At 43.5% G+C, this 13,640-nt stretch overlaps 1 protein-coding gene across 3 annotated transcripts in view; it reads left to right on the top strand.

The window, feature by feature from the left end:
- Nucleotides 1–7,698, top strand: part of YBEY (ybeY metalloendoribonuclease) — a 170,472-nt gene extending 162,774 nt beyond the window's left edge. For all 3 annotated transcript variants that reach the window (XM_069616040.1, XM_069616038.1, XM_069616039.1), the window contains exons 4-5: nucleotides 2,121–2,189; nucleotides 6,889–7,698. In XM_069616040.1, coding sequence (XP_069472141.1) covers nucleotides 2,121–2,189; nucleotides 6,889–6,978 — 159 coding nt within the window. In that variant the 3' untranslated portion in view covers nucleotides 6,979–7,698. The remainder of the gene's footprint in view (nucleotides 1–2,120; nucleotides 2,190–6,888) is intronic.
- Nucleotides 7,699–13,640: the final 5,942 nt, after the last annotated feature.

Here is a 13,640-nt window from a genome sequence, read left to right as displayed (position 1 = left end):
CCTCCCCTTGGAACAAAGGTGCATAGATGTTTATATGAGCTTTATCTGATCATATCTACTTTAATACACCTGTACTTACGCTATACTTCATGCTACCTCATGTCAGAAACAAAACAATCTGAGGGACCTCAACCTGTGAAGGACCATGGGTACAGTGGACGTCGCACTAGGCATAGTATTACTGGCATGCCCTGTCAACATCCCTTTTCGAGTTTCGAAAACAACAACTGTAATACTCTGCAGCTTCCACTAGATGTCGGCCTATGTATAGCATGTAAATCTAAGCAGATACAAGCATCAGAACTATGATTACAGTGGGTAATGTATCCCATATATACTGTGACTAAGTGTGAACTACCTCTTCTCACATGTTTTTCCTTTCAGTCAAGCGCACACATGTTCACATTAACCATATGAACTGTGTACACCTGATATATATTCATGCAATTTACCTACCTCTGTAACAGCGCTGCGATGCCCACGGGCTGATGTGCGCTACACAAATTAATTTTGTTTTTAAAAAAGGTTGCCAGAGGCTCAGATTTTCTAGGGATTTTTTCATATCATGGCATTTCAGCTTTTTGAGATCGAGACCCAAACTGAACATCTGCCAAATAGAAAGTTACTTCAAATTGTAGCGCTACTCTATGTGGGCCTCCCTTTTTTAGTGTCCTGAATAAGGGCAGAAGAGCTATTATTTTCCAAGATGCTGGCGCCTAGAAACACTTGTTACAGGCGCGTTATAAATACAAAATCCTATCATGTATCATATCATATGCTCTCTTTACTGCTTTAACTCCTTCAGCACCCTGCTATGATGTGCACTATCGTTCTCAATAATCTCAATAAATCTATACAAAAGATGCTTTGCTACCTTTGAAATCCCATACCCTAACACCACAGTTCACATCATCCATTCACAGAGGGTACCTTCACCCACCGAATCTCAAGAACCATTTTGCCCTTCTCATTTGCACTCCGCAGTGCAAAGTCGGTATGCGCTGCTTGGCAGGTCAAGCAGCATTTTCCTTTGTTTGTGGGCGCTGCAGACATGCTCGCAATACTTTCATGAAATAGCAGAATAGTACTGCCCATCTGATACCTCAACACGCAAGTGCAGAGGACTAGTGTGGCTGTTAACAATCAGAGTGAGGGTGGTGCAGAGGACAGTGTGAGAGTATATAGCATGGTGGTATGACAATGAGGTGGAGAAGAAAGAGAAGGGGAGGTGCAGGAGAGAAGAGCTCAAACAAATTAAAATGGCGTAGTGATCTAGGTTTACAGTCCACGACTTTGGGGACCAACAGGATCGGCTTCAAATCACCATCAGACATTTCATAGCCTCAGGGATGGGTCATCTGTGCATTGAGCCGGAAAGCCCGTTTGAGGACCTTTGGCTCTCGGATGGGGGTGCCTGGTAGCAGTGTCCAAGGGGACCACCAGCTGAACTTGAGGACTTCAGTGCTTGCCCGAGAGTCCAGAGGAAAACCAGAAAGAATTTGACCCTATAAATGCCAGAGACTTTGAGTGAATATTTTTACAACCAAAAAGATGACTTGAGAAGTAAATGAAGGCTAGAAGACCACGGCCCTAAAGAAAGCCAGATTGATTTGTCCCCAAAAATACATCCTGTAGGTTCGGTTTAATCTAATCCCTTTTGTGTTGCGGCAAAATAAAAGGAAACTTGAGCACATATGCATGGTTTTGATTTGTCTACTGATCCCTCAGCTGTGACATATGGCAAAATAGATACAATAGTATAATAGAGTCAAGGACTTTTAGCCTGTGGGTGTGTAAAAGAGCAGAATATGTTGTCTCCCATGTGTGCCCTGCTCACAATATTTTTATGAGATTTTGGCTTTCCAAAGAATGTTGCATTCGGATTCCTTGCTCCAAGGGGCATTCCAGGTGCCTGTTGGATGGGTGATAAAGGGCCATCTCAACACAAGAGTCTTCAAGGTAAGTAGCATATTTTATTTTGTTGTGCTTCTCCATCATAGTAAACCTATTCATGAGATATGGAAACCAATATGTAATTATTAAGTTATTTTGTGGCATGAATTTTCTCACTCCATATCGCTTATGTCCTCTAACATTTTCTCCCTGTGTCATTGTGACAGGTGGTTGCAGCGCATGGACTCTGCCACTTACTTGGATACACTCACAACTCAGCATCTGAGCTGGAAAAGGTACTGATCTCAGTTTGTTTCGGAGGGTAAGGGAAGACTTCCCAACCCATACTGAGTTTGTTTGTTTGTTTGTTTATTAATTTGATAATGCGCACCAAGCCCTTGTGCAGCTGGGAACAACAGTACAAGAATTCTCAAAGCTTAGTTACAGTGCCTGTTACAGGCTAGTGCATACAGGTGAATACAGTGTGTAGTACAGTTAACGAAGAAGTACAGACATTTGTCATTCGTGGATACAGGTGAATACAATGTGAGTACAGTAAGTGAAGCAATATAGACATTTGCTATTCGTGGAGCATGGAATGGTAGAACTGATCAGATACAGGAACAAGGGTCAGACTTAACATTGCGTAAATTAGTGAGTGCCTACAGCTACGGCTGTTGAGTAGTGTTTATTCAAAGGTGTGTGCTACCCGCTATGCAACAGGCAGCTTGTTGTCGCCATTGGGCTTTGTGCACCAGTCATAAAATGAAGCAGGACACTTTAGACAGCACAATTGACATGCAGGCTGAGAGAGGGATTTTCTTTGTAAATTGGGAAAATGGTGACACGGCTGGGAGTTGTTAGCCAGCAAACGTAGAGGTATAATAATAATAATAACAATATTTTAGCATTTATATAGCGCTATGAATCCTCATGTATCTGAGTGCTGCTTATTATTACCCACGGTGTGTGGTGCTCATTGATCGATCTCGGAAGGATGAAAGGCTGAGTTTAGCCTTGCCGGGATTCGAATCTGCATCAGCAGGCTCTGCACAGATGTCAAAGCGAGCGCTCTACTCGCTGTGCTATCGGACCGGCTTATGGCCGAAAGAACTTACATAAAGCGTATAGAGAATCTGGATGGGAACCCAGTGGTAAAAAATTCAGACATCTGTGAGTGCTTTAAATCCTTTTATGAGTCACTGTATGCTAAGGATAGTTTTCCACTGCAATCGGAACTGGATGATTTTTTTGGTAGGGTCGAGATTCCGGTTTTATCTGCTGAGGAGAGAACTGCTATTGATGCTCGGATAGAAATCGCTGAGATTACAGCGGCTATTGGTCAGCCTAATGTTGGAAATTCACCAGGATTAGAGTGCTTGTCAGCAGAATGTTATAAGTGCTTCGTGGTCCAGTTAGCGCCTTCTTTGTGTGGCCTGTATAATTATATTTTGCAGAATGGGTTATTGTGCCCCACAAAGAAGGAAGCTCTAATAACATAATTCCCAAAACCGGGTAGAAGTCACCGGAGGTGTAGTAATTACAAGTCTATATCGCTGCTTAATGTGGATATTAAGCTGCTTACATAGATCATAGCAAATAGGTTGAACAATTATATGGGGCACTTAATTGATGGGTCCCGAGTGGGTTTTATGAAGGGTAGGTATGGCTATGATAATATTAGGATGGTTATTGATGTTTTGGTGTTCCATGGCAATAGTGTGTCGGACACTGTTTTGGTTTTATTAGATGCTGAGAAGCCGTTTGATAGAGTGAATTGGAAATTTTTGGAGCATATGCTGCTGAAGATGGGATTTGATCCAGTGTTCTTGAGGGCTGTGTCTAGTCTGCATCGGGAAGTGACAGCGAAGATTTGGGCAAGTGATGTAAAATCTGATTCATTCCCATTAACACTGGGCACCAGACAGGGTTGCCCATTATCACCTTACCTGTTTAATATTGCCTTGGAGCCGCTGGCAGCTTATCAGACAGGAACAAAGAATGTGTGTGTGGTGGTCAGAATAATAGTGTTGTTTTATGCGGATGACGTGATGGTCCTTCTGTCGAATCTGTGGGAATGTGGGGAGTTGTTAAAGGCCATGTTTGAGAAGGTAGGGAAATTACTGTGACATAAAATCAATTGGGAAAAGACAGAGGTTTTCATCTTCTTGTGACAGAGGGGTACTTGCTTCATGGAATTGCAAGTTGTCTGAAGTTCAGGTGAAGTATTTGGGGGTGCATATTACACATGATCTGAGTAAAATTGTAGAGTTCATGTGAATAAGGTGGTGGAAAAGGTGTTGGTAGATATTAGAAAATGGGACAGATTGACCATGAGTATTTGGGCCAAGGTTAATGTTATTAAAATGGTTCTACTTCCAAAGCTTTTGTATGTCTTGCAGTCGCTTCAACTACGATTTCCCAAAGAATTCCTAAGAAGGCTTGATGGGGTCTTCCAGGATTCTTTATGGAGTGTTAAAAGAAACCAAAAAGTATGCGATTCATATTTATCCGAAGCATTGAAGAAGGTGGCTTTGGTTACCTGGATCTTGAAGAATACCACAAAGGATTTCTGCTTACAAAAGTGGCTCATTATTTTGCTTTGGAGGGGGATGCATCCCTGCTCTGGTTGAGAATAGAAAGAAATGCGTTCAGGCCATACGGCTTGGATAACTTATATTCTATGGGAAAGATGCCAAAAGTGGGAAATAAATTGCCTCCTATCAATGTTACTCAGGATGCTCCGGTGACCTGGCTGGTCGAGAATGACCAGAATCTGTGGCTGAGTTATGATGCATCACTGTGGCGCAATCCAGCACTTCAGATAGGGAACAAAACTTTAAACGGGCGAAATTGGGTTGTGAGGGGGTTGTTGCAGCTAGGTGATGTTTTAAGGGAGGGGAGAATTGTGAGTTTTGGGGAGCTTCTTCAGAGGTTTCTATTATTACAGAGCCTGGATATGTTGGGCGCTACGTTGGAGACCAAACCGGCATTCTGCTGACACATTGATGCACCACCACGCATTGTGTCTACTTTCATCAATTTGACGCCTACGAAATGTTCACATGTGGCTTCCTGGGATAAACTGAGGTAGACCTGGATAAATGATTTGAACTATGTGATCTCCCCTAGTGAATGGAATGATTTGCTCAAAGTCTGATTCAGTACCAAACTGGATATGAATTTGAGGTTAATCCAACAAAAGGTTTTCGGGGGGCTTTATTGGACAGTAGGGGGCTGTAGGGTGATGATACGTGTTGGGGTGTGGTGGAGACAGGGGCACCTTGTTGGACATGCTTTGGAACCGTTCAAGGGCTTGGAGTTTCTGGGGAAAAGTGTTGGATAGGGTGCTAAATAAAAGGTTCCCCAGGGCAACTTTCAAGTTGTTTTGTTGTCACGTAGATGGAGTTGTGAGATAGCTGGGAAGTATGAGCAATGGATTCATAAAGCTTTAATAATTGCTGCAAAGCAGATTTTAAACTTTTGGAAGACTAGGAAGAAAAACGGGTTTACCCCAAAAAAGATGAAAATGTGTGCGCATTCGGCCTGGTATAAAAGATCGAATACCATAATACCGAATAAGGCTAGCGGGGGTATCCCCTGCTCACCTAGTTCGGTATTATGGGCTCCGGGGGTGTCCCCAGCATTCATTAGATGCCCAGCGGGGGACAAACAACTGAAATCCGAAAGGCTCGAATTACAAAATGCGAACAAGTGGGCTTTGCAATTGTGTGATTCAAGCTTTTTGAATTCGTTTTTTTAACGTAGATCCAAAATAAAACACATGAAGAGGATTGGTTGGTGGAGTTACAGGTTCTATCCAGTTATGAAAGGGTGATGATGGTAAATAAGACCGGGAGGATCTCTACCTTGAGTTGTGGGTGCTATTTAATAATTTATATGCGCACAGATGCATTATAGTGGGAGGTTTACGAGTGGGATTGTGTTGTGGGGGTAGGGTGATTGTGTGCTTGTGTTTTGCTATTATTGTTTTTTTAACTGTTGGTTGCTTTTCAATATTGTTCAATATTTTACGTTATAAGGATTTGCCTTGGATATAGTTTGGAAATGTTTGGTACAATGACTATTTTCCCTACGACGAATTGCATTTTATCCCTGTCATTTAATTCTGCATGAAATTGAATAAATAAAGTTGTTTTTTAAAAAAAAGCAACAAAAAAGCACCATGCCATCTAACCGTGGAATATAGGTATGCGGGACATGCTGGAATGACTACAATCATGCCATCTAACCGTGCAATATAGGTATGCGGGACATGCTGGAATGACTACAATCATGCCATCTAACCGTGCAATATAGGTATGCGGGACATGCTGGAATGACTACAATCCGCGTTTTGCTTTAAATCTTGGAAGGGTTAGAGCTACTTTTGAAGCAAGCCTGTTCTGAGTTCTATTTTGCATTTTCAATGTTGAGAGCAACCATGGAATGGTATACAGAGGGGGCGATCTGAGAGATTTGTGTTCGTGCAAGGCTCTGATCGCATGCCCTGTGTCCCCGTTGGATGAATCCTGTGCATATGTTTTGTTAACAAACAACACTTAGACCCGAGTATTAACTCTGGAATCAAACGTTGCCCACCTCATTAATAAGATGGAGCTCAAATTAGTCTGACAGATCTCTCTCAGGCTACTGCTTGAAATAGGATTTGCCCTTGAAATACCCAGCATGACCCAAGTACCTCTTAGGTTTGCAGATCTGAGTTCTCTGCTGTAGATTCAGAGGAGGACGTTCACAATATCCTAGCTGAGTTTCCTGCTTCACTAATGAATTTTTCTTGATTCATATTTTTTTTTACTAAAAACGTTTAATACTGAATGGGGGTTCACTTGTTCAAGATGAAATGTAATGATGCTCTAAACATTTCTGTTTCTTAAAAACTTGTAGAATTTACTGATTAATCTCAAAAGATGAGATCTGACTTGTTTCTTTTAATGGACTAACATCAAACTGCTCTCATCTTCTCGCTACTAGATGTACCACAAGGAGAAGCTGATACTTGGGGAACTGAACAGACTTACTGGCTCGAACCTTAATCCACTCACCAAGAACCAGTTCCAGTGACATTCCAATCCCTCTGCTCCAGTGATGTTATCTAAAACCCCAAACCTCTCTTCCAGTCCTGCAGACTATTTTCTTGTGAAGAACCTCAATCAGTTTGCGAACAGCAAGGCCCTGGGGTACTGATGTAATCTATAGCTACCAGGATAGGTATGGAAGATCACAATCTATCTGAAAATACCTATATTCACCAAAAACCTAAAATAAACCTCCTGCCCACAACATCTTCCTCCAGATGAATCACCTGGAGCACTTGAAATTCATCTGTAGACTCAGTTCTCACTACGAGTCATATAAAACTGGAACTGTATATGCAGACTCCCTCATCATGTTACAGATGACTACCCTGACTTTCTGTTGATTCCGTTGCCCGCTTGGCTCTGAATAACGCTGCCTAGAACGTGATACCCTCATGTACTCCCCAGTACGGTGTTAAGTTCACCAATAGTGTTCCCATTCCAGTGCTTGGGGGAAGACCTGTGGTGGACAGAGTATAGTTACATGTGCTATATCTGCTTTTATTATTGCAGTTGGGAGAGATTCATTGTGTTTTAACGTCACATCCTATGACTGGTCATAAAGAATGATCGACCATAACCGATCGTCGTGCTGTTCTGCACAACATGTATTATTTTAATTGTAAACGTGGTTGCTGATTTCCACCTGATGCTCATCAGGATATGTTGTTCATCTGTAATTCTAAATATTAAAAGCTTGTCTTTATTTCTGTTTCTTCATTCCTTTCTTTACTTTTTGTTTTATTTATGTTGATCCTCTTTGAGTACCCCATTTTTCATTCTTTCCATTTCCTTCTTTCTTCCTTTTTTACTTGATTTGCTTATTTTCTTGATTGTGTATTCTCTTCCTTTGTTCTTTGTATTATTTCCTTCTGTTTTTCCATTTTCCTCCTTTCCTTCTTTTCCTCCTTTCCTTCATTTATTTTCCTATTGTTTGCAGTCTCCCCCCCTTGCAATCCGATTGCAGCTCCCCATTCAGCTCACACATTACTGGTCTTGCCAACCCCTTTCCATGAAATTTTTCCTCTCCAGGCCACCAGTATTTATCCACCCTATTTATTCCAGTCTTCCTGTGCCCCCCGCCTCCTCCTCTGCTCTCCTCTTTCTTGACCTCTTCACCTCACTCTGAACTTTCCTTTTTCCCCACCCTAGAATTGCACCCTCTCCCACCATGCTCACTGCTTCCACCTCTGCCCCTTGAGAGCCTTCATTCAGTGGTACCCCCGCCCACGCTGTCCCTACCCTCCCACAAATGAATCCCCTGCCTCACCGCTCCATAAACTGGTTGTTCAGAGTAACAGGTTGACCACTTTAAGCAGTTGACCAGTCTAGCCTGTGGACCAGTTTAATAACCTATCAGTTGGGAGTCTATCAAGAGCTTCATCATTAAGGTTTTTGATAATTAAGAGGGAAATAGCTCACTTGCATAAATCTGTCAACTCTGCAAAAGAGATTGAGACTTGTAAGTGGATGGCAGATCCATCCTTTTTCAGAGGTTCTGGCCCATATGCTACTTCTTTCCACAGGTGTGACTGCTTCACCTCATTTCAAAAACTGCACAATAGGGTGTGTGGGGTGCTATTAGAATCAAAAATGCAGATTAATCAAACAAATTGGCCGGAGTTTTTTGCAAAACGTTGATGTCTTTGCCCACTGAGCTTTTGTGCGGGGTTCCACAGGCTTCTTGCTTGTCGCCCATACAAGCCTCTATTTGACTTGGATGAAAAAGATATTCTGTACCCCAACTATGCGTATGACTTGCCGATCCTGCTCCAGCTCACAGGCAACTATAATGTAGACCTGGTCAGAGTGAATTACGGTACTTCTTTTGGTTGGCACCCAACAAAGACTTTCAAAATGGTCTCCCTTGTATTTCAAAATGGCTGCTCCATTGCCGTCCTCATTTATTTCAGATGATAATTGTGCCACGCTGGTTCATGCCATAATAGGTGCTAAAATAGGCTACTGTGGAAGCTTGTTGGTCGGCACGACAAAAAAACAATCTATCAAAACTTCAAGTGGTGCAGAATAGCACTGTTAGGATTGTGGCTCTGTTTAATCAGAGAGCTCACGCCACCACTGCACAGCGATCTCTACACTGGCTGCCGGTAAAGGATCGTTTACATTTTTGGATTCTTACTATTGTGCACAAAATGTCTTTATGGTGAAGGTCCAGTTTACCTGAAAAGAAGGTTGTATGCCAAGCAAAACGTCAGGTCATTGAGATCTAACCAGAGTAACCAGCTGGCTCTGCCTCACATAAACTTGGAGAAAGCTGGAAAGCGTTCCTTTAACTTTTTAGCTCCTCGCCTCTGGAATAAACTGCCTCCGCAGTTCAGCGTAGAGTCTCTTATGACTTTTTATTTTACTTGAATGTTTTTTTAGGAATATTTGCTGTTTTTACTTGTCTTCGTTTTTAACCTTATGTGCTTGAAATTATGTTTTTAATTTACTTTTATTCTTGCTTCTTTTTCTTTTTCTTTTATTGTGACCTCGTGTTTGTTTGCCTGTTTGTTGTTGCGCCAGTTTGCCTTTGGGCCATTATAAATGCCTATGCATAAGCAAACATTCTTACTAGACGGGTGACTAGGAACTGGCAGATATACTAGCCTTTTGGTTATTTATCATATTGAAGTCCACATTTCGAGAGCAGTGAATGACAATAGGGAAGAAAACAGTTTGCCGTTGTCCAATCAGTATTCGGATGGTACAACATATTTCTTTGGTGTGCTCTTACAAATCGGGTTATCTTTTTGTCCATAATATATTCCTTTTTACAACAAATCACATATGTTTAGCAACAAAAGCAATACAATGCTGCAGGATCCCAGCATTAAAGCGGATCTATATACCAAGCCAATCAGAATTGATTTGCTGAGAAGCAGCTCTAAGGATATAACTTGTAGATGGAAATCGAGCCTCACAAATGTGCCTTAAGCAGGGAAAGTGTAGCTCAGCTGAGGTATCATTTGTGGACATTGAGGATTCAAATTTGTTCAGATTTCAAATCAAACTTACACAACAGAGTATGCAATTTGTTGTGCAAAGAAATATATTATGGCCACCAAGATAATCTGATTTGTAAGCCCTTACTGGACGTTTGATTCAGCTCCTCAGCTTGATGGACTCGAAATAAGATACATTCAAGGCTTTTGTCTGGGGTTTGACATGGGTGATGGGAAGGTTGTACGTTCTCGCACCAGTTCAGTTAATGTTTAAGGAAGTCATCCAAGGGCAGGCTGTAAGCCCTATCCCACTAACAAACAGTGGGCCACCATTTTTGGCAACACGTGTTCATCTATGAGGGGAGAAAGAAAGTAAGAAAGGGCAGCAAACAGTACTACTAAGTAGGAATGGAGCTGGGGTGGGGGTGCAGCGTGGAGGGGAGCAAAGATCTAACCTCCCACATACATGCCCATTTTAAAGGGCTTATCAACTTGACCAGTAAACTCATACTTTTAAATAATTTATCAGACAGGGAGCTGCCTCTAGAGTTTTTGGCTGCGGTGTGGAAGAATGCCTCTTTGGAAAGATAGTAGTTCCCTTCCCTGCCCCTAAGAAACTTGAATATGTCAACTCGAAGCGTGGTGCCAAAGAAGTGGCTACTATGACGAATTCTCGGATGTTGTCCTTTCTCCCCTGGCGGGAGCCCCTTCCCATGAGGCCAGGGAGGTGAGACCGCTACCCCACAATCCCCCTGGCGGTGGTACTCAGTGGGTGGATCTCAATGGGAGGGATCCCTCCCTATGGGACTGGGGACGAATATCCGGGGAGAAAAAGGTATGAACCCCCTCGCCCTACACTCTGACATTACCCCATACATCAATGTGTAGCCCAGGTAAAAGGTCCTACAGTTTACTTGCAAAGTACTGCGATGAGGGATAAACGCAGAACCATGAAGAACACTATGAGAGACAACTATGGTGAGCGGTCTAGTGGCTCAGGAAAAGCCTGCAAAAGTCACATCTTAAAAAGAAGTGATGGGCAATGCAAATAGAGAAGCCCGCCCCGGAGGAAACAGGAAGCTCGAAGGCGAAAGGCAAGGAGGGCAGAAACTGAGACGCTTACCTGCAGGCAGAGCCGTAAAGGGAAGGTCTGCTGTGGACGGAATGGCAGGCAAAGAGAGGCTTCGGCAACCAGATGATCGAGGACTATGTGCGTGCGGGCATCAGGTAAAGCATAGCCCTAGAACAAGGGAGCGCTGCGGAAGCGCCGCAGCCCCTGGAGAAGCCAATCAAAGACTGAGTAAGTGGACGGAGGGACCCAAGAATGCCGGTAAGCACCCTGTAGAGCTCCAGGTGACCAGGAACGGTTGGTGGGATCAAAAAGGGTGGAAGCCTAAAGAAATAAGGGTCTGGGATTAGCCTCCTAAGCCTTCTTCCTTGTGACAGTATTTGGGAGAGAAGGATCCCAAATACTACAAGCCAAAGAAGTAAAGAAATAAGGGTCTTGGATCCATACCAGAAGAGTGAACATTAAAGCAGAATGACAGTGCCTGGCAGGTTGGTGGGCCAGGGCTGTCCAGAAGCCTGAGAAAGGCCAGGGGAAGGGAGACATTCCCCCACCAAGAATTAACCTACCAAAACCCGAGAAGCGTTAGCTGGCAGAGACATCCCCATAGCATTGTGAACGGAAGAGTGGGAGGGAGTCATCCCCCTGACCGAGAAGGAAAACATTACACATAAGACCAGCGAAATTAGGTCCTTAGCCCAGAAAGCTAACTATGAAGAACCGAGCATTGAGAACAACTGTGGGTAATAAGGAATGCTGATGTTTTATTGAACTGTGCTTTAAGAACTTTTAAACCCGGAACTTTGTGTTTTCCGCGAAACGAGATTACAGCCTGGGAAAGGGAGGCATTCCCTCAGGACACAGTCCCACTGTGGAACTCTTGGGGATTCACCACTTCTTTAGTTTAGTATTTAATATAAGGGAAGGAAATAGGTTTCTGACACCGAACTGTGCACTCTTTATTTTGGACATCCTGACAGACTCTGTAGTATTTTTAGTCGAGGCAGGGATAAATAGAGCCATTTGCCCACAGGATTAGGGAGGACCCGGGTATTATAGGGGTGCAAACAGGGGAGACCCAACATAAAATAGCCCTATATGCAGACGATATTATGCTCTACATGGCAGATCCAAAGCACACGTTACCCAGAATAATTAAAGAACTGTAGAGGTTCGAAAACACATCAGGGTTCACAATAAATTACGCCAAATCCAAAGCACTGAATATAACCGAGGGTAGAGGGAACATAACTTACCTAGAGGAACGCTACCCCCTACAGTGGGAAAAACAGTCCCTGGAATACCTAGGAATCCGCATCACTAGATCCACCAAATACCTGCTCAAAGCAAATATTACTCCTCTATGGAAGCGCCTGCAGGGAGACTTGCAGAGATGGGACGTCAGGAATTAGCATGGTCTGCTAGGATAGCAGCGATAAAAATGACCTTGTTACCCAGATTACTGTACGTGATAAGTTCTACCCCGGTGGTGATCCCCCCGAAAATGATTCAGGAACTCCAAAAAGCTGTGTTTAAATTTATCTGGGGGAATAGGAAGCCGAGAATCCAAAAAAAGATCATGATGCGCCCAACACTTCTCGGGGGGCTAGGAGTGCCGGATATAGGGAGATACGTCTTAGCGGCCCAATTGGCGCCAGCACTGAAATGGGCAGGTAGTTACCCCCTGCCAGGGTGGGGGGAAATAGAACAGTCCGCGACAGACACCCCACTATGTATGCTGCCATTCCTTAAGCCAAAAGCATGAGAGAGGGGAGGTATCCTATTGGAAGCGACAAAAACGACACTTCACACCTGGGATACGGCGATCCATGGCAGGGGGATCAAACTAGGCCTGGGTCCAATGTCCCCTATTGTACATAATCCTGATTTTTCGCCTGGGCTCCAACAAAAGTTCTGGGACGGTTGTTAGGGAGCTGACGCAATGTCCTTACGAGACTTGTACCAGGATGATGCCCTACTTTCCTTTGAACTATGCAAACAAACATTCGGAATCACCGAGCAGCACATATTTAAATATATACAAGTGCGTCACTGGATCTCACACCCAGAGGTAAAACGGGCTGGATTACGCCCCCCAGTAGGTCTAGAACTCACGATACGGGAGGGGACACAAGGAAAAGGGATCTCTAGACTGTACAAGTTGCTAGATAAATCGCAAGCAGTTGAACCCCTCCAATATATGAAGGACTGGGAGCGGGACATAGGGGAGGAGATCACACAGGAAGAATGGAGTGAAATCTGGAGAAGGGCTCACAAACTATCCAAATCCACGGCAATCAAAGAATCAGCGTATATTGATATGCTATCAATGGTATCTGCCCCCAAGTAGAATACATAAAATGAACCCCAGATATTCTTCAGATTGTTGGCACCAGTGTGGAGAAAGAGGTGACCTATTCCATATGTGGTGGTCGTGCCCAAGGATAAAAGTGTATTGGAAAGAAATACTGATTCTTATCAGAGACATTACAGGTGCAGACCTACCACAATCCCCTAAGGTCATTCTGTTGGGGACAGTGTCAGAAGGGATATACGCAGCTTCAGCGAACAGAGCGGCCCTCATCACCCACCTACTGTCTGCAGCAAGGATGACAGTGGCCCAACGATGGAAGACCG

Source organism: Ambystoma mexicanum, chromosome 9 (assembly GCF_040938575.1).
Source record: "Ambystoma mexicanum isolate Mex_15411 chromosome 9, UKY_AmexF1_1, whole genome shotgun sequence".
NCBI lineage: Eukaryota > Metazoa > Chordata > Amphibia > Caudata > Ambystomatidae > Ambystoma > Ambystoma mexicanum.
The sequence above is the reverse complement of the archived record's forward strand: the minus strand, read 5'-3'. Positions and strand labels throughout refer to the sequence as shown.